This window comes from Dama dama, chromosome 4 (genome assembly GCF_033118175.1).
Source record: "Dama dama isolate Ldn47 chromosome 4, ASM3311817v1, whole genome shotgun sequence".
Classification (NCBI taxonomy): Eukaryota; Metazoa; Chordata; class Mammalia; order Artiodactyla; family Cervidae; genus Dama; species Dama dama.
The window spans coordinates 69,613,660-69,635,340 of NC_083684.1; the positions used below are offsets into that span (position 1 = coordinate 69,613,660).

General features: G+C 49.2%; 1 protein-coding gene and 1 pseudogene across 1 annotated transcript; both read right to left on the bottom strand.

Annotated features, from left to right (window-relative positions):
* Positions 1 to 6,743: 6,743 nt before the first annotated feature.
* Positions 6,744 to 8,416, bottom strand: LOC133055231 (tetrapeptide repeat homeobox protein 2-like). Its single transcript, XM_061140651.1, has 3 exons — positions 8,311 to 8,416; positions 7,721 to 7,872; positions 6,744 to 7,274 (listed from the first exon to the last, which is right to left on the bottom strand). The coding sequence occupies exons 1-3, from the start codon at positions 8,414 to 8,416 to the stop codon at positions 6,744 to 6,746; spliced, it is 789 nt and encodes a 262-aa protein (XP_060996634.1).
* Positions 8,417 to 19,435: 11,019 nt separating this feature from the next.
* On the bottom strand, positions 19,436 to 21,087 carry LOC133055232 (leukocyte immunoglobulin-like receptor subfamily A member 2; annotated as a pseudogene).
* Positions 21,088 to 21,681: the final 594 nt, after the last annotated feature.

The following is a 21,681-nucleotide window of genomic DNA, read 5'->3' on the forward strand; positions in this document are numbered from 1 at the left end:
GTATCATCATGGAGAACAAAAGGCAAACCAATCTAGTATTCTTGCCTGGAGAATCCCATGGACAGAGAATCCTGGAGACTACAGTCAAAAGGGTCACAAAACGTTGGACACGACTGAGTGATTAAGCACATGTATAGTCTATCTATCCAGTGTCCTTGGTTTATAACTAGTACACAACCCTGCGGTGTACAAGTTAAAGACTCGACTTCCATCTGTTATGAAAAGCCTACATTTTCACATATGTCACACAGCAGTGTGGTATATGCTCTCACAGTAGCAACAAGAAACAGAACTCCAGCCTGTCTTCACTTCTAGCGACCCTGACATTTCTGTTAGTAAAAGAGTTCTTGGGCGGCTTAGTTCTAAGCCAGGACAAAGATCACACACAGAGAGCTCAATGAGCAACAAAGGCCCCGTGGAGCTTGACCTTTGCCCCACTTGCCAGCTCAGTTCCCACCGGGGTCCTCTTGGTGTTATCCTTCAGCCCTCCGTTTGGGTGAGCCAGGCCACATCGTGCCACCAGTTGATAATTTAAAAGGCACAAGATGCTCAAATCCTTTGCTTCAGTGAAAAGAAGCAAAAAAGACAAAATGCGCGGTTATTGATGGATTCACACAACACATGCAAATACTCCCCGGGGCAAGCGTTCTCTCTGCAGCCCTTCAGTGATCTGGAGTGGAATGTCCAGTAGACCTTTCTGTGATGACGGAACTTTTTAAACATCTGCTCTGTCCAGCACCCTGGCACCTGGCCACAGGACGCTACTGAGCACTTGAAATGTGGTGGGTGTGACCGAAGAACTGAATGCTTTTTTCATATACGTGTAGAGTCAATGTCTCTACCGCGTGGCTGGGTAACTACTTTATCGGCCAGGGCAGATCCAGACTGAGGGGGATTTTGTTGTCCTGTTTCTACCCCTGGAACTCCAGCACCCTCAGCGCATATGGCTGGGAAAGAGCATAAAGACGCACGCACTGGCTCTTTAAGACGCCAGCCAGGAAGTGACGCATATCACCTTTACTAGAAGCCTATTGGCCAGAAGAGACACGCGGCCCCGCCCACCTGTAGAACCTACCTGGGCCCTAAGAGAAGGGAATGGCAACCCACTCCAGTTTCCTTTCCTGGAGAGTCACACGGACAGAGGAACCCGGGGGGCTACAGTCCAAGGGGTCGCAAAGAGTCGGACAAGACTGAGCAAATAAACAAGACAAGTCATGCCTTCAAGAAAAGTAGAATTCAGCAAAGGGGCACTGGACAGTGAATTCTTTCTAACAGCGACACCCTGTGGCCGACTGAGAGAACTGCATCTTCCCAGGTCCCCTGGGATCACCAGAAATCGATGTGGGACCCCAGTGTGTACTCAGGGAATCGCTTCCCACCTCTAAGATTTAGGATAGTCAAGTGAATCACCATCTTGGGCTTGGTGACACGACACTTGTCAAAGAAAATAGTTCCCTGTGCTATACTGTGGGACCTTGTTTATCCATCCTGTATATATAATAGTTTGCATCCGCTAACCCCAAACCAAGTGGGCCTTAGAAAGCATCAATGAACAAAGCTAGTGGAGATGATGGAATTCCAGTTGAACTACTTCAAATCCTGAAAGATGATGCTGTGAAAGTGCTGCACTCAATATGCCAGCAAACTTGGGAAACTCAGCAGTGGCCACAGGACTGGAAAAGGTCAGTTTTCATTCCAATCCCAAAGAAAGGCAATGCCAAAGAATGCTCAAACTACCGCACAAAGGCACTCATCTCACACGCTAGTGAAGTAATGCTCAAAATTTTCCAAGCCAGGCTTCAGCAATACATGAACCATGAACTTCCAGATGTTGAAGCTGGTTTTAGAAAAGGCAGAGGAACCAGAGATCAAATTGCCAACATCCGCTGGATCATCGAAAAAGCAAGAGAGTTTCAGAAAAACATCTATTTCTGCTTTATTGACTATGCCAAAGCCTTTGAGTGTGTGGATCACAATAAACTGTGGGAAATTCTGAAAGAGATGGGAATACCAGACCACCTGACCTGCCTCTTGAGGTCAGGAAGCAACAGCTAGAACTGGACATGGAACAACAGACTGGTTCCAAATAGGAAAAGGAGTACGTCAAGGCTGTATATTGTCACCCTGCTTATTTAACTTATATGCAGAGTACATCATGAGAAACGCTGGACTGGAGGAAGCACAAGCTGGAATCAAGATTGCTGGGAGAAATATCAATAACCTCAGATATTCAGGTGACACCACCCTTATGGCAGAAAGTGAAGAGGAACTAAAAAGCCTCTTGCTGAAAGTGAAAGAGGAGAGTGAAAAAGTTGGCTTAAAGCTCAACATTCAGAAAACTAAGATCATGGCATCCAGTCCCATCACCTCATGGGAAATAGATGGGGAAACAGTGGAAACAGTGGCTGACTATATTTTTGGGGCCTCCAAAATCACTGCAGATGGTGATTGCAGCCATGAAATTAAAAGATGCTTACTTTTTGGAAGGAAAGTTATGACCAACCTAGATAGCATATTAAAAAGCAGAGACATTACTTTGCCAACAAAGGTCTGTCTAGTCAAGGCTATGATTTTCTCCAGTGGTCATGTATGGATGTGAGAGTTGGACTGTGAAGAAAGCTGAGCACTGAAGAATCGATGCTTTTGAACTGTGGTGTTGGAGAAGACTCTTGAGAGTCCCTTGAACTGCAAGGAGATCCAAGCAGTCCATCCTAACGGAGATCAGTCCTGGGTGTTCATTGGAAGGACTGATGCTGAAGCTGAAACTCCAATACTTTGGTCACCTCATGCAAAGAGCTGACTCATTGGGAAACACCCTGATGCTGGGAGGGATTGGGGGCAGGACAAGAAGGGGATGACAGAGGATGATGTGGCTGAATGACATCACTGACTTGATGGACATGGGTTTGGGTGGACTCCAGGAGTTGGTGATGGACAGGGAGGCCTGGCATGGTGTGATTCATGGGGTTGCAAAGAGTTGGACACGACTGAGTGACTGAACTGAACTGAACCCCAGACTCCTAGTCCATCCCTTCCCCAACCCCCACCTTGGCAACCATAAGACTGTAGAGAACTGCTTTTTATGGCTGTCTGACTTCCCTCATTTCTTTCCATCCAGGGAGAAAACTGCATCCTCCTCTCCTTTCAGCCAGTCCTTAGCAACTCCACTTTGCGGTACCTTGTGACAGGCAGCTCCTCCCATCTTTTTTTTTTTTTTTTTTTTAGCTTCAAGGACATTTATTGTTAAGGAGTCTTGTGGTTGGCAGTCAGCTCAACAGTGTAATCAAGGTCTTAGAATTTTTCTGTTTTTTCATTCTCTCCTTTCTTTAGCTTGTTGAATCTGCTTGGATTTTGCCTCATGGTGGCAAGATGGCCATTGCAGTTCCAGACGTCACATCTTTGTTCAAAACAAGAAATAGGAGAAAGCCACCCTGTCAGCACACCCACCTTTAGTGTCTGCCCTCGTGCCGTTTTTTAAAATCAAGGTATGATACACAAAACATAAAATTTACCATTTGAACCATCTTAAAGTGTACAGTTGATTCAGTGATATTTTGTGCATTCCCAGTGTTATGCAATATAGAGTTTCCCAGGTGACGCTAGTGGTACAGAACCTGCCTGCTGACGCTGGAGATATAAGAGGTGCAGGTTCAATCCCAGGTCAGGAAGATTCCCTGGAGGAGGGCATGGCAACCCAGTCCAGTATTCTTGCCTGGAGAATCTCAGGGAGCCTGGTGGGCTACAGTCCGTGGGGTCACAAAGAGTTAAACCCGACTGAAGCAATGTGGCACAGCAACGCAGCGTTATGCAACTATCACCACTGTCTGGTTCTAGAACGTTTCACCACTTTGTTAAGAAATCGGGAACCTGTGAAGCAGTCTGTCCCAATTGTCCCTTCCCCCCAGCCCTGGGCAGCCATAAATCCACTTTGTGTCTCTACAGACTTGCCTGTTCTGCATATTTCATAGAGATGAAATCATACAATATGTGCTCTCTTGTGTCTGGTGTCTTTCACTTGGCATGTTTGTTTTCAAGTCAGTGCTTCATTCCTTTTGATGACGGAATAATATTCTGCTGTAGAAATGTACCACATTTTGTTTATTCTTTCTTCAGTTGGTGGACACCTGAGATGTTTCCATCTTTTGGCTGTTATGACTAATGCTGCTACAAACGTTCATGTACAAGTTTTTAAAAATAATTGTAGCATAATTACTTTACAATATTGTGATGGTTTTTGCCATACATCAGTATGAATCGGCCATAGGCATACATGTGTCTGCTCCATCCTGAACCCTGGTCCCACCTCGCTCCCCACCCCATCCCTCCAGGACGTCACAGAGCACCAGCTTTGGGTGCCCTGTGTCATACAACAAAGTCACACTGACTGTCTATTTTACATAGTGAAGTGAAAGTCACTCAGTCGTGTCCGACTCTTTGTGACCCCATGGACTGTACAGTTCATGGCATTCTCCAGGCCAGAATACTGGAGTGGTCAGCATGTCCCTTTTCCAGGAGACCTTCCTAACCCAGGGATTGAACCCAGGTGTCCCGCATTGCCAGCAGATTCCTTACCAGCTGAACCACAAGGGAAGCCCAAGAATACTGGAGTGGGGTAGCCTGTTCCTTCTTCAGGGGATCTTCCCAACCCAGGAACCAAACCAGCATCTCCTGTGTTGTAGGCGGATTCTTTACCAACTGAACTATCAGGGGAACCCATCTATTTTGCTATGGTAATGTATTTTTTATTTGACTTATTTTGGCTGCGTTGGGTCTTCCTTGCTCTATACAGGCTGTCTCTAGTTGATGCAGGCATGGACTTCGTGCTGCGCAGCATGTGAGATCTTAGTTCTCTGATCAGGGATCACACCTGAGTCCTGTGCATTGGAAAGCAGATTCTTAGCCACTGGACCACCAGGGCAGTCCCAGTGCTTCTCCCTCTCGGTTTCCTTTCTCTGCTCCTGTTTCCTCAGTATGCTTCTGTATTTTTCCCGGCAGGTTCTGTTAGACAAGCAGGAGCAGCTGCTACTATGTCCTGGTAGCCCCCAGGACTGCCCACCCTTGCCACGTCTGTTACCTGTCATGTGCCTCCCTTCCCTCCCTCCAATCTGATTTAATTCTCTCTCTGCTCAGCTGAGGCGTCCCTGGCTTACGAACATTGGAGCGTTTGCTAAATGGGACCAGGACAGGGTCAGGGGACCAGGACAGGGTCAGAGGACCAGCTGTGGGGAGACCCCAGAGCCAAGATGATCACAGAAGACAGCAGAGAAACTGGAGACAAAGGAGCAGATGGTGCAAGGATACCGGACCATCAATCCCGAATGCAGACTTTGTAGGTACTGAATCCATGCAGGGAATGGATCTTTGACTTATGACAAGTTAACCAGTCTCTCATACACTGACAGCTGTAAATTCATGAGGATAAATGAGAAAGGAATCCCTACCTCACACCACACACACACAATCAATTCTAGAAGTCTTAAGACCCAAAGTGGCTCAGATGGTCATCTGCCCACAGTGCAGGTGACATAGGTTCGATCCCTGGGTCAGGAAGATCCCCTGAAGAAGGGAAGGGCTACCCATTCAAGTATTCTTGCCTAGGAGATCCCATTTCCAGAGCCATCTCCTCTGTCTTGGTTCCCAAAACAGAGCCTGGCGGGCTACAGTCCATGGAGTCGCAAAGTGTCGGATGGAACTGAGCAATTAACACTGTCACTAAGACCTAAACATGGGAGATTTCAGAGAATACAATATGTTTATGACCAATATCTTTCTTATGATAATGAAAGATTTCTCAAACAAGAAAGACTAAAGACAGAGCGTTAACTGTAAAAGGGAATAGTTAAAACAGAGTCCTCCCCAGTCCCCTGATGCCCAAACCTGAGGTGGGTTGAAAGTAGTAGACCAAGGACCCAGGACTGATGCCCCCAGCGAACTATTTTCAGTCTGTGATAAGGCAAGTTGACATTGAGTGTCAGGTTTTCTGAATTTTTATGTCAACTTGAGAATGAGGCTTCTGAGGGTTATGTTAAGTCTTTATTAATAAATTCATTTTGTTTTATAGCATATCAGTGTACACACTGGCTGATCACAACAGATAAGGAGAGGCACTGAAATAGACAGGAAAATCAGGAAATTCTACTTCCAAAACACACGAGTGGGAAAAGAAATGTTTGCAACACTTTATTTACCAAAAGGGATAAAACGATAAATTCAAACAAATTAAGAAAACTTAACAAAAAATTTCAAAAAATAAAGGGAACTCTGCAAGGATTCCTAACGCCTAATAAACACGAGTAGAGCTCAGCTTCTCTCCCATCAGGGAATCAATATGAAAAATCACAGAGAAGTCGCCAGAAAGCAGATGAGCAAACATCACAAAGGCGCACATCCTAAATGTCACTGAGGATCAGCAGGAGTGCTGGGCGATCGAGGCTAGTCAAGTTCCCCCCGGGCGGCACCCACCAAAGCCGAGCGCACCGCGGGAGCGGCAGTTCCATGGCCGGCTAGGAACCAGCTGAACTGCCCGCGTGCGCCCTAAACAAAGTGGCGGGGACACTCGGAGCAGCGCGACCCCCGAGGGCCGCTCCACAGTGAACACAAACGCCCCTCCGCAGGCTGGATACACGGAGGTGCGTCCCTCCCGACAGTGACTTAGCGGTTTCCTGGTGATTGGCCAAGCCGCCGGGGTTTCTACACGCCACGCGCAGGCCTGGGTCTGCAGGACTTTGCTGGGACAGATGGTTCTATAAATTCAGAAACTGCCGGGGGCTCGAGTCATCCGCAGAGTCATCTCCCTTTTGGTACTCTGAGACCAAGACGGAGGGAGGTTCGTGGGAGGGTTCTTGCAGCGGGAAGAGGTCTGTGAAATCAAAGATGACAACAGAGTCTGGCCAGGAGTCCGAGGCGGCGCAGGGGTCCTGAACCCAGTCTGGAGTCGGGGCTGAAGTTGGACCTGGGGTCGAGGCTGGAGCTGCCGTAGGGAAGTCCTCCTGGGCGCCCTGCGCCGGGGTGCACCCAGCCCGGCCTTGGCTGGGGACGCCGCCGGACGCTGGTGTGCTGAGCATGCCGGCGGGGCTGGGCGGAGAGGGGCTGCGGCAACCCGAGCCCTCTGGGGTCGCAGAGTCTGCAGCCGCGGCCGCAGGGGTAGAGGCAGTCCCGGGAGCGGGGGCGTCGGGGACTCCGCCGTCGGTGGGAACGCTGCGGGGACCCTGGCCAGGCCCCTGGGTCAGTCGCTTCAGCCGAGCGTTTTTGGCCCGGCGGTTCTTGAACCACACCTGGGGAGACAGAGGGGCCGGGGAGGAGACATCAGAGGAGGGTCCTTGCGCATTTGCGGCCGCCGGGGGTGGGTCGGAGGCTGCCCGCAGTTGGAGCGGAAGCCGGCCTCGCGCGCGGCTCTCTAGGTCCCCCAGCCCCAATTAGAGGCTCCTGGAATTTTCAGGAGGCCGCAGAGGAGACCAGAAGAGGGCGGGAGTGGTCGGCCTTGGTCACTCAGGAGCTCGAGCTCCAGGAAAGGGGTCTGCCAGAGGGGCTCCCTGGGTTCCCCGAGGCCCTGAGATCCGGACCCCGGGAGAGCCCTTGCTTCCTGAGTGACCCAGGGGCGTGCTCGGGCCCCTTGGACCTCGGAGGGGCGGAAAGCTGGCCCCCGGATGCGGCGCGTGGTAAGTGCCAAGGTGGGAGCTGGTCCTGGGACGGCTGTGGGCACGGGGGGGTGGGATCTGACCTGCACTTTGTACTCCTCCAGGTTGAGCCGGGCCGCCAGGTCCTCGCGGGCCCGGTAGCTCGGGTACTGGTCGTTTACGAAGTGTTCCTCGAGGACGTGTAACTGTTCTTTGTTAAACACCGTGCGCTGTCGCCGCTGCCTCTTTGCGGGTCCTGAGAACCATTGGGGGAGAAGGAGGGTCCGATGAGGCCCACCTCCACACGGTCCCCAGCACGCCTCCCCCGGCCTGGCTCAGGCCCTGGTGAGCGGGGGGGGGGGCTCACGCTTGCTGGCAGAGGCCGGCGCAGGGCTAAGCGTGTGGCATCCGGCCCGGCCGCCCCTGGTGCCAGCCTGACTCTACTCCCCCGACCCCAGCCCTGGCACCTATCTGGGCCTCAGTGTCCACATCCTTGCGATGGGCCTGATCTCAGCCCCAGGGCCCCCAGCCTGGGAAGGCAGGCAGGACGGGCTCTCCTGGGCGCCGGGTCCTCTCACTATCCAAGGGCTGAAGCGACCCTGATGTTTGCAGGAGGCCGCGGTGGGCCGGCTCTCTGTTCATCTCGTCCAGATAAGGTAATTCCATCCCCCACACTCTGCAGTGTCCTCCCCACCGCAGGAGGCCCTCTCGGACAGCTGGGCCCTCCTCTGGGTGCCCAGGAGGCCTGCGGCCTCGGCCACAACCCCAGCCTCTGGCCCAGGCCTTTCACCCTGACCCATACTCACCCATGGTAGACTGGGGTCTTAGTTCCTCAGTGCTGCTCTGCTCTCTGCGTTTGGGGCTCTGCAGGAAGATCTGAGGCCAGGGTCCTACACCCCAGCTTTATATACTATGCCCACCTTGACACGCCCTGCAGGACCCACCCTCTTTTGCCCCACCCCTTGCAGGAGATGCAATTATCGATTAATCCTTTCATTGCTGAGCAATTACTGCTCACTGAGTCCTGTCCTGGGGGCTGTCAGGAAACCTCTGGGGTCCTGCCCCCTTTCCCGTGGTGAGTGAATGAACTGGGTTTCCACGCTTGACTCAGGAGCTTAGGTCCCTGGAGTCCAGCCCCTCCTGGACTCCATAGAGTGCGTAGGCCTGGGTCTAAACATCAGGTTGAACTCATGGCTTGTGCCAGGGTCTCCTGGGAATTCCTGGACACCCTCTCTCCTGGTCAGAGGAAAGCACAGTTTAGGATGCCCATTCCCAGGGACTTTGATTATCAGCAATGGGATGAAATTAAATAGGTGATCAGTACAACACAAAACACAGCAAAGAGATCTTGTTATTTGATTTATGTCACTGTGAACTGTCACTCGGGGTTGCATTCCACTATAAGTGGACATTTACCTGGCTTCCTTTTTGCCAACATTTTGCCTTAACTGGACATCTTTCCTGCTTCTTGGGCACCTGGAAACACACTGGCCACCAAGACAGTTGATGGCGGTACTGTCAACAGGGGAGAATCCAATAATTTCCTTGGTGTATAAGATGTGACCAGAGACCATCTTCTGATGATTTCTTAAAGGAAATTAAGTGTAGTTTGTTGACTAGATTGGCAGATTGAGAAGCGGGTCTTTGCCTGTGATTGGTAGGGGAAGGTGTGGGTATCTGGCTTGCTCATGCTTTGCTAGTGTGGGTTGGTGTTTGGGACGGACTTGATGATATCCTGATGATATGTTGTTTAGTCTCTAAGTTGTGTCCAACTCTTTGCAACCCCATGGACTGTAGCCCACCAAGGCTCCTCTGTTTATGGAATTTCCCAGGCAAGAATACTGGGGTGGCCTGCCATTTCCTTCTCCAGGGAATTTTTCCAACCCAGGGATTGAACCCAGGTCTCCTGCATTGGCATGAAGATTCTTTACCATTGATCCAGCAGGAAAGCCCAATATCTGCCAATACCCTCAGCCAGAGGTTATCAGGAAGATGCTGGGGATGCCTCTGTTCTGTCCAGACAGCTGGGTGGGTGCTCCCATTCTCTTGTGGCCAAACCCTCATGGGGTCAGAGGTCAGAGGAGAGCATGGCTAACAAAGCTCACAGTCCAAAGTGCTGGAAATAGATGAGGGATCAAATTCAAAATTAAATAAAACATATAGACATCTTCTAAAACCAGCTTGAACATCCGAAACTTCACACTTCATGTATTTCTGAAGCCTGGCTTGGAGAATTTTGAGCATTACCTTACTAGCGTGTGAGGTGAGTGCAATTGTGCGGTAGTTTGAGCATTCTTTGGCATTGCCTTTTTTGGGGATTGGAATGAAGACTGACCTTTTCCAGCCACTGCTGAGTTTTCCAAATTTGCTGACATATTGAGTGCAGCACTTTCACAGCATCATCTTTCAGGATTTGAAATAGCTCAACTGGAATTCCATCACCTCCACTAGCTTTGTTCGTAGTGATGCTTCCTAAGGCCCACTTGACTTCACACTCCAGGATGTCTGGCTCTAGGTGAGTGATCACACTATCGTGATTATCTGGGTCGTGAAGATCTTTTTTGTACAATTCTTCTGTGTATTCTTGCCACACAAGCTGGTTTTAGAAAAGGCAGAGGAACCAGAGGTCAAATTGCCAACATCTGCTGGATCATCATAAAAGCAAGAGAGCTCCAGAAAAACATCTATTTCTGCTTTATCAAATATGCCAAAACCTTTGACTGTGTAGATCACAATAAACTCTGGAAAATTCTGAAGGAGATGGGAATACCAGACCATCTGACCTGCCTATTGAGAAACCTGTGTGCAAGTCAGGAAGCAACAGTTAGAACTGGACATGGAACAACAGACTGGTTCCAAATAGGGAAAGGATTACGTCGAGGCTGTATATTGTCACCCTGCTTATTTAACTTATATGCAGAGTACATCATGAGAAACTCTGAGCTGGAAGAAGCACAAGCTGGAATCAAGATTGCTGGGAGAAATATCAATAACCTCAGATATGCAGATGACTCCACCCTTATGGCAGAAAGTGAAGAGGAACTAAAAAGCCTCTTGCTGAAAGTGAAAGAGGAGAGTGAAAAAGTTGGCTTAAAGCTCAACATTCAGAAAAGTAGGATCATGGCATCCGGTCCCATCACTTCATGGGAATAGATGGGGAAACAGTGGAAACAGTGGCTGACTTTATTTTTCTGGGCTCCAAATCACTGCAGATGGTGATTTTAGCCATGAAATTAAAACATGCTTACTCTTTGGAGGGAAAGTTATGACCAACTTAGACAGTGTATTAAAAAGCAGAGACATTACTTTGTCACCAAAGGTCCATCTAGTCAAGGCTATGGTTTTTCCAATGGTCACGTATGGATGTGAGAGTTGGACTGTGAAGAAAGCTGAGCACTGAAGAATCGATGCTTTTAACCCTCTTACACTGTTGGTGGGAATGCAAACTAGTACAGCCACTATGGAGAACAGTGTGGAGATTTCTTAAAAAACTGGAAATAGAACTGCCATATGACCCAGCAATACCACTTCTGGGCATACACACTGAGGAAACCAGATCTGAAAGAGACACATGCACCCCAATGTTCATCGCAGCACTGTTTATAATAGCCAGGACATGGAAGCAACCTAGATGCCCATCAGCAGACGAATGGATAAGGAAGCTGTGGTACATATACACCATGGACTATTACTCAGCCATTAAAAAGAATTCATTTGAATCAGGTCTAATGAGATGGATGAAACTGGAGCCCATTATACAGAGTAAAGTAAGCCAGAAAGATAAAGAACATTACAGCATACTAACACATATATATGGAATTTTAAAAGATGGTAATGATAACCCTATATGCAAAACAGAAAAAGAGACACAGATGTACAGAACAGACTTTTGGACTCTGTGGGAGAAGGCGAGGGTGGGATGTTTCGAGAGAACAGCATCGAAACATGTATATTATCTAGGGTGAAACAGGTCACCAGCCCAGGTGGGATGCATGAGACAAGTTCTCAGGCCTGGTGCACTGGGAAGACCCAGAGGAATCGGGTGGAGAGGGAGGTGGGAAGGGGGATTGGGATGGGGAATACATGTAACTCCATGGCTGATTCATGTCAGTGTATGACAAAACCCATTGCAATGTTGTGAAGTAATTAGCCTCCAACTAATAAAAATAAATGAAAAAAAAACTTGAAAAAAAAAAAAAAGAATCAATGCTTTTGAACTGTGGTGTTGGAGAGGACTCTTGAGAGTCCCTTGGACTGCAAGGAGATCCAACCAGTCCACCCTAAAGGAGATCAGTCCTGGGTGTTCATTGGTAGGACTGATGTTGAAGCTGAGACTCCAATACTTTGGCCACCTGATGCGAAGAGCTGACTCATTTGAAAAAACACTGATGCTGGGAAAGACTGAGGGCAGGAGGAGAAGGGGATGACGGAAGGTGAGATGGTTGGATGGCATCACTGACTCGATGGACATGGGTTTGGGTGGACTCTGGGAGTTGGTGATGGACAGGGAGGCCTGGCGTGCTGCAGTTCATGGGGTTGCAAAGAGTCGGACACAACTGAGTGACTGAACTGAACTGATAGGCATCTTCAGGCTTCCCAGGTGGTGCAGCAGTAAAGAACCTGCCTGCCGGTGCAGGAGATGCAAGAGATGTGGGTTCGATCCCTGGGTCAGGAAGATCCGCTGGAGGAGAGCATGGCAACCCACTCCAGGATTCTTGCCTGGAAAATTCTATGGACAGAGGAACATGGCAGGATACAGTCCCACTGGGATCACAAACAGTCATACACGACTGAGCCACTGAACGTAGACGTCGTTATTATAGGTCTGGGTCATTCGGTGGCTACTTTGGGTAGGATGTAGGGAAGTTTTATAGTCCACCAGCCAGCTCTTTCTCATCTAGCATATTTTGATCCTCATAAATATGCCAGTGGAGAGCAGGAAAGCGAGGCCCTTGCCCTCAAAGGTTCTGCAATGCAGCATTCATCCGGCCAAGAAAATCATGAATAGATGGGGAAACTCACTGATACCGCCTCATGAAATGATAAAATTTACTTATTCATTTACTTGGCTATGCCGGGTCTTAGTTGCAGCATGCAGGATGGCCTTTGCTCATGTGGGATCTTTGGTCACAATGCACAGACTCTCTCTAGCTGTGTTGCACAGGCTTCGGTAGTTGTGGCACTCAGACTCAGTCACCCTGACGTGTGTGGGATCTTACTTGCCTGACCAGGGGTCGAACCCATGTCCCCTGCCTCACAAGGCAGATTCTTGACCACCGGATCATCAGGGAAATGCTGGAAGTATATAATTTAAAGTTGGAAAAGTTGGTGGCTGCATTACTCACAAGAGCCACAAGTGGAAGCTAAATGGAAATGACCACCCGTTGGTGAAGGGATAAGCAAAACATCATACACTCATACAATGGAATACTGTTTAATCATAGGAGGGAATGAAGTATTGACAGGCGACAACATGGAAGAACCGTGAGAACACTACACTGAAGGAAGCCAGACCCCACAGGTCACGAATTGTATGATTCCATTCATAGGTGGTGGTTTAGTCGCTAAGTCGTGTCTGACTCTTGCAACTCCATGGACTTGCCAGCCTGCCTGGTTTCTCTGTCCATGGGATTCTCCAGGCAGGAATACTAGAGTGGGTTGCCATTTCCTTCTCCAGGCGATCTTCCCAACCCAGGGATAGAACCCTTGTCTTCTGCATTCCAGAACAGAAAAACCCAGGGAGAAGATAGACTAGCAGTTTCCAGGAATTGGGAATGCTGGGGGTGGCAATTGGGATTCCCCAATGGTGGGTGTGGGGTTTCTATTTAAGGTGATGAAAAATTCTAAAATGAATTGTGGTGAGGGATACACAACTCTGTGAGTAAAGTGAAAACCATGAAATTGTACACTTTAAGAATAGTTGTATGTATTTAGTTTTGACTGCACAGGGTCAGCGGTGTCCACAGCCTGTCTCTGATTACTGCCAGCGGGGGCTCGTCTTCCTTGCAGTGTCCTTCCTCACTGTGGCGACTTCTCTTGTTGCAGAGCACAGGCTCTCGAGCGTGTGGGCTCCAGTAGTTTCAGCTCCCAGGCTCTCGAGTGTGGGCTCAGAAGTTGTGGCCCACAGCCTAGTTGTCCCGAGCGAGGCATGTGCAATCTTCCCGGACCAGGGGTTGAACCTGTGTCCCCTGCATTGGCAGGCAAGTTTTTAACCACTGGGCCACCAAGGAAATCCCTGAATTATACACTTTAAAGCAGTGGTCCCCAACCCTTTCGGCACCAGGGACCAGTTTTGTGGCAGACAGTTCTTCCCCAGACTAGGGATGGAGGGATAGTTTGGGGATGATTCAAGTGCATTACATTTATTGTGCACTTTATTTCTATTATTATTACATGAGCTCCACATCAGATCATCAGGCATGAGATCCTGGAGGTTGGGGATACCCTCTTTAAAGGGGTGAATTTTGTGTCATGTGAATACATACCGATAAAAATATACAAATGAATGTAATCCCAATTTCATTGCCCACTGGATTGATCAAGACAGCTGGGACACAGGAGGAGAATTTTGGCTTTCTCTCCCTGCTGATGGGATGTACACTGGTACACGATTTTTGGAGATGTTGAAGACAGAATTGGTGACATTTGATAAGGATCAAATGAGTGCAGTGCCCACTGACTCAGTGGTTTTTATCCTAAGAGACTTCTTCTGGGAGAATTCTTGACTACTGTGAACAAGCATGAGTATATTTGCTTGCACTATCAATCAGCTGAGTTGATTGGATTAATTCACATCTGGGATTTTATCCTAAGAGATTTCTTCTGGGAGAATTCTTGGCTACTGTGAACAAGCATGAATATATTTACTTGAACTACCAATCAACTCAGTTAATTGGATTAATTCATGTTGGTGAATGAGAGAATGATTAAATAATTCTTAACAACTTCAGAAATGCTAATTAACAGTTAAAAGGAAGGAGGGGTAGAACTTTTAATAACAATTGATGATTTTCAGTGTAGTTTTTGCTTTGTTTACCTGGTGTGTCTTCTTTCTGCTGAAATAGATGTGTCTGGAACACATCTTGTAAGACTTTTTTTTTTTTTTGGCTCCCAAATCTAGTCTAGAAAACTTGAGGCTGATGGCTAATGATGTGTTGCATGATTCGATGAAGGTGCAGTTTTTGACATGGAAGTAATGTCAAAAAATGAACAAAGTCAGACACATTGTTCATTTCTGAGGATGTATACGTTCAACAAGCAAAAGATCTATAGCATGCATCTATAATATGTTTAAATTAACAACAAAACATGGAGCAAACATGAATTATCCAGGGACTATGGCAGATGTTGGGCTTCCCAGATGGTTCAGTGGTAAAGAATCCACCTGCCAGTGTGGAGACGCAGGAGATGGGGGTTCCATCCCTGGAGGAGGAAGTGGCAACCCACTCCAGTATTCTTGCCTGGGAAATCCCATGGACAGAGAAGCCTAGTGGGCTGCAGTTCACGGGGCTGCAAAGAGTCAGACATGACTGAGTGACTGAGCACACAGGCATGGGCAATGTTAAATATTCATCTTCTCTCTTTCTTATTGCTTAGTTATTATTACTTTTTAAATTTGAAAGCAAGAAAACAAGAAAAATATCTGGTTCTGGATCCTGCTTGGATCATGTGGGTGCCCTGCCCTCTGTTCTTCTGACCTGATTCATCCCAGGGCCGGATGGAAATCCAGAGGGCAGAGCCTGCCCAAGGACAGCTGGGGAGGGATGTAGGGAGAGAGCAAGAGCTCCTGAGGGTTCCTCCTTGGCTTCCCAGGATGCTGTCCAATTCCTAGATTCGGATGGATAGAGAGGATGCCTGTGGCCTGGAATCTGCTTGGGCAAAAGAGAAGGAGCTGGGAAGAGAGTTAGTAGAAATATGTGCTAAGAGGAAAAAAATTAGTTCATTCATTTTGATTCAATCAGAACGGAAACAATGGCTGTCTCTCCATCCATCAGTTCCTTGATCTCTTCTGCAGCCCTCTCCCTGGCAAGCCCAGATTCTGGTCCTCCCAGAATGGTTGCTCCATCTCTGCCTCCAGCCTCAAGGATGTTCATGGACAGGGAGAATCTCCCTGCTCTCTCCGCAATGAGAGGCATCACTCCGCATAAGGGATGAAAAAGAGAAAGCTGGGTTTTGAAGACAACACTGGGGAGACAGAGATAAAATGGGAACAGAGAATTGGATCTCTGCTTTCTGGAACCTCTGGCCTGTCTTTCCATCACTGGGGTTCCACTTTGTGTCTCCAGACACTGCTCTCTACCTCCATCTTCATTCTTGAAATACAGTCCATCCCCCATTTTTTTTTTAATTGTTTATTGCAGACTCCATATTTGCCAATTTGCCAAACTCATGACCATTGAGTCAGTGATACCATCCAACTATCTCATCCTCAGTCACACCCTTCTCCTCTTGCCCTCAATCTTTTCCAGCATCAGGGTATTTTCCAATGAGTCAGCTCTTCACATCATGTGGTCAAAATATTGGAGCTTCAGCATAAGTCCTTCCAATGAATATTTAGGGTTGATTTCCTTTAAGGTTGACTGGTTTGATCTCCTTGTTGTCCAAAGGACTCTCAAGAGTCTTCTCTAGCAGCACAGTTCAAAAGCATCAATTCTTTAGTGCTCAGCCTTCTTTATGTCCAACTCTCACACCCATACATGACTACTGGAAAAACCATAGCTTTGACTACATGGACCTTTGTCACCAAAGTGGTGTCTCTGCTTTCTAATTTTGTCATAGTTTTTCTTCCAAGGAGCAAATGTCTTTTAATTTCATGGCTGCAGCCACCATCCTCAGTGATTTTGGAGCCCAAGAAAATGAAATCTGTCACTGAGGCGCTTTAGTTCCTCTGCTTTCTGCCATTAGGGAGGTGTCATCTGCATATCTGCAGTTATTAATATTTCTCCTGGCAATCTTGATTCCAGCTTATGCTTCATCCAGCCCAGCACTTCACATAATGTACTCTGCATAGAAGTTAAATAAGCAGGGTTACAATATACAGCCTTGATGTACTCCTTTCCCAATTAGGAACCAGTCCATTGTTCCATGTCTGGTTGTAACTGTTGCTTCTTGACCTGCACACAGGCTTCTCAGGATGCAGGTAAGGTGGTCTAGTATTGCCATCTCCTTGAATTTTCCACAGTTTGTTGTGAGCCACACAGTCAAAGGCTTTAGCATAGCCAGTGAAGGAGATTCCCTTGGTGCCCTTGACTCTCAGGCTCCTGGAAATCCACACCACGGACAGGGGTGAGGAGGCCCCCTTCACTCTGCCCTGCACACTGTGGGGTTGATTCCCTTGGTGCCCTTGACTCTCAGTTCAGTTCAGTTCAGTCACTCAGTCGTGTCCAACTCTTTGTGACCCCATGAACCACAGCATGCCAGGCCTTGCTGCCCATCACCAACTCCCAGAGTCTACACAAACTCATGTCCATTGAGTCAGTGATGCCATCCAACCATCTCATCCTCTGTCAGCCCCTTCTCCACTTGCCCTCAATCTTTCCAAGCATCAGGGTCTTTTCTAATGATTCAACTCTTCGCATGAGGTGGCCAAAGTATTGGAGTTTCAGCTTCAGCATCAGTCCTACCAATGAACACCCAGGACTCATCTCATTTAGGATGGACTGGTTGGATCTCCTTGCAGTCCAAGGGACTCTCAAGGGTCTTCTCCAACACCACAGTTCAAAGGCATCAATTCTTCAGCACTCAGCCTTCTTCACAGTCCAACTCTCACATCCATACATGACCACTGGAAAAACCATAGACTTGACTAGATGGACCTTTGTTGGCAAAGTAATGTCTCTGCTTTTTAATATGCTATTTAGGTTGGTCATAACTTTCCTTCCAAGGAGTAAGCATCTTTTAATTTCATGGCTGCAGTCACCATCTGCAGTGATTTTGGAGCCTGCAGAAATAAAGTCAGCCACTGTCTCCCCATCTATTTGCCATGAAGTGATTGGGCCAGATGCCATGATCTTAGTTTTCTGAATGTTGAGCTTTAAGCCAACTTTTTCAGTAGGCACTAAGAGAGGGCATCAGAAGACAGACAGACTGAAACCACAATCACAGACAACTAGCCAATCTGATCACAGGACCACAGCCTTGTCTAACTCAATGAAACTAAGCCATGCCGTGTGGGGCCACCCAATATGATTGGGTCATGGTGGAGAGTTCTGACAGAATGTGGTCCACTGGAGAAAGGAATGGCAAACCACTTCAGTATTCTTGCCTTGAGAACCCCATGAACAGTATGAAAAAGCAAAGTGATAGGATACTGAAAGAGGAACTCCCCAGGTCTGTAGGTGCCCACTATGCTACTGGAGATCAGTGGAGAAGTAACTCCAGAAAGAATGATGGGATGGAGCCAAAGCAAAAACAACACCCAGTTGTGGGTGTGACTGGTGATTGAAGCAAGGTCCAATGCTGTAAAGAGCAATATTGCATAAGAACTTGGAATGTTGGGTCCATGAATCAAGGCAAATTGAAAGTGGTCAAACAGGAGATGGCAAGAGTGAATGTCGACATTCTAGGAATCAGGGAACAAAAATGGACTGGAATGGGTGAATTTAACTCAGATGACCATTACATCTACTACTGTGGGCAGGAATCCCTTAGAAGAAATGGAGTGGCCATCATAGTCAACAAAAGAGTCCGAAATGCAGTACTTGGATGCAATCTCAAAAATGACAGAATGATCTCTGTTCACTTCCAAGGCAAGCCATTCAATATCATGGTAGTCCAAGTCTATGCCCTGACCAGTAATGCTGAAGAAGCTGAAGTTGAATGGTTCTATGAAGACCTACAAGACCTTCTAGAACTAACACCCAAAAGAGATGTCCTTTTCATTATAGGGGACTGGAATGCAAAAGTAGGAAGTCAAGAAACACCTGCAGTAACAGGCAAATTTAGCCTTGGAGTACAGAATGAAGCAGGGCAAAGGCTAATAGAGTTCTGCCAAGAGAACGCACTGGTCATAGCAAACATCCTCTTCCAACAACACAAGAGAAGACTCCACACGTGAACATCACCAGATGGTCAACACCAAAATCAGATTGATTATATTCTTTGCAGCCAAAGATGGGGAAGCTCTATACAGTCAGCAAAAACAAGACCGGGAGCTGACTATGGCTCAAATCATGAACTCCTTGACGCTCAGGCTCCCGGAAATCAGCACATGGACAGAGGCGGAGAGGCTGCCTCCTCTCCCTCTCCTCAGCTGGTGGCTTCCCCTTAACACACAGTTCTCACTCTGAGCAGCCAGTGTACTGGGACCAGTGAGCTCAGTTATACTTGGGACCTGAAGCCCCCTCCCTTCACCCCCACCCCACCCTTGACCCTGTGGGAAGCAACCTGTAAACGTTTAGTGGGGAAGGGGAAACAGGAGGTCGCCCAGGGCCCGGGAGACTTCGTCTCCTCTAGGCTAGGAGGACTCGTTACTCAGTGGACATGGAGCTCGCGCATGTGGGTGGGGGTCTGCAGGTCCCAGCTGCTCCCTGGAACAAGGACAGGAGGAGGATGTGGGGTGTGTCTGGGTCTTCATGCTGCTTTTAGCTCCATGTCTTCCCTCAAAGCCCAGAGCGTTCCACTCTTCAGTCCCCTCTCTGCACACCTAGCACTGCCTGGACCCTGGGGAGGGGGTACGTGGAGTAGACGGAGAGGCGCCCCCTTGTATTATCCATCTCTCCGTGAGGTGGGGTCACCTGTGGTTGATGTCCCTGTGTCTCCCTTCTTCCCATGCAGCCCAGATCTGCCCGGGGACAGGACTGAGCTGTGGGTCTGACTCCTCAGTGGGTATGGGCAGGGCGCTCCTCATCCGAGACCAGGAGCTCCAGGGGGTCGCTGGGGAGAGACAGCAGGTGGGGGGCGGTGCTCTGTGAGGTGTAGCACCTGTAGGTCCCACCGTGGGCCGAGGTCACAGCTCTCAGGGTGAAGTTGGCCTGGACGGGCGGAGCCGTGTCCTGCAGACGCAGGTGCTGGGGAGGAGCGAGCGAGCCCTCCTTGGACAGATGGAAGGTGTCTCAGCGGACCTCAGAGCGACACTGCAGGGTCACGTTCTCTCCCCGGGGCACTGAGGCCCCCGGGGTGGGTGGAGAGGGAGGGTTTCCTGTGCATTCCTGGGGGAGAACGGCGGTGATGAGCAGAGAGCCCCTCCCCACATCCCAGACCCTGAGCTGAGGGGCCTCCCTGTGAGCCCTCCCAGCTCCTCTCAGCCCGTCTGTGTGGGTCTCTTTTTTTGTCTTTGATTGTTTTTCACTTTAGTTTTGGTGGCACAGTGCTGCATATGGAATGTTAGCTCCTTGACTAGAGATTGAACCTGTGCCCCCTGCAGTGGACATGCAGAGTCTCAACCACTGGACAGCCAGGGAAGTCCCACGTCTGGGTCTCCTTAATCTTCATGCCTCTCACTCCTGTTTTCACATCCCCCCCCCCAGACCCCTGCCCCACCTGGGCCTCTGCTCCAGGACCCTCTCTGTGGACCCAGCACCACCAGGGCCAAGCCTGGTCCAGCGCTCTGAGCAGACAGTCAAGACCTGGGCCAGGACAGGGGCTCCTCACCCACAATCAGGATGTCCAGGGGGGTGCTGGGGGCTGACCATGCATAGGAGAGGTTGTACCCACTGTAGCATCTGTACCAGCGCCCGTGGGTGCTGGAGAAGGAAATGGCAACCCTCTCCAGTATTCTTGCCTGGACAATTCCATGAACAGGAGAGCCTGGTCAACCAAAGTCCATGGGGTCGCAAAGAGTCAGATATGGCTGAGTGACTAATGCTTTTACTTAACACTTTCCATGGGTGCTGCTCACATGACCCAGGGGAAGTTGGGGCTCAGCCACCCTCCTAGATGGAGCGGAGAGGTGAGCCCCTCATCCTTTGTTGGAGCGAATCTGCCAAACCTAGCCTCCAAGCAATGCCAGAGGGTCAGGTTGTCTCTGGGAAGCACGAGCAAGCCAGGCTTAGGGAGAGGGAGGGCGCCCTGTACACTCCTGGGCGGAGGGGCTGTGTTAAAGGGGGACCTCCAGCCCACTGACCCTGGCTGTGGGTTGGGAGAGGAGGGGTCCACCTGAGCCCACACTCTGCTCCTCTGCCCATGAGGAGGCTCCCACTGTGGGAGGGACCCGGCCCTCCCTCTTACCTGTCAGCACCAGGGGCAGGGGTCACTCCACTCTGACCGGCTGTTCCTGCTGTGATATGCACACTGACACTGCCCAGTAATGCTCAAGCTCCTGGACTAATAGAGAAGCTGGCTTTGTTACTGGAGTCCTGTGGGGGCCGAGTAACCAGGGGGCTGGTTGGGTGGAAGCAGGAAGTCTGGTGGGGACTCACCTGATTGTACCTGGTCCCACTGGTCCCAACACAGTCCTGGAAGAGAGTTTCCTGTTAGCACCATCCTCCACCACACATTGTAGGTGCTGCAGGTCTGGTGGGGGCCCGTGCATGCTGGGGTCAGATCCGGGGCTGAGTGCATCCCCCTTCCCTTGGAACGTCTGTCCCCTTTAAGACTTCTGTGGCCTGGGGTCTCGCAGGACCCAGGCTTGGGAGGACAGTGAGGGTCTGTGTTGTGGCACTGCTTCTCATGGTCCCTACTCTTTCAGTTCAGTTCAGTTCAGTCACTCAGTCGTGTCCAACTCTTTGCGACCCCATGGACTGCAGCATGCCAGGCTTCCCTGTCCATCACCAACTCATGGAGTTCACCCAAACTCATGCCCATTTAGTCTGTGATGCCATCCAACCATCTCATCCTCTGTCGACCCCTTCTCCTCCTGCCCTCAATCTTTCCCAGCATCAGGGTCTTTTCCAATGAGTCAGTTCTTCGCATCAGGTGACTAAAGTATTGGAGTTTCAGCTTCAACATCAGTCCTTCCAATGAACACGCAGGACTGATCTCTTTTAGGATGGACTGCTTGGATCTCCTTGAAGCCCAGGGGACTCTGAAGAGTGTTCTCCAACACCACAGTTCAAAAGCATCAATTCATCGGCACTCAGCTTTCTTTATAGTCCAACTCTCTCATCCATACATGACTACTGGAAAA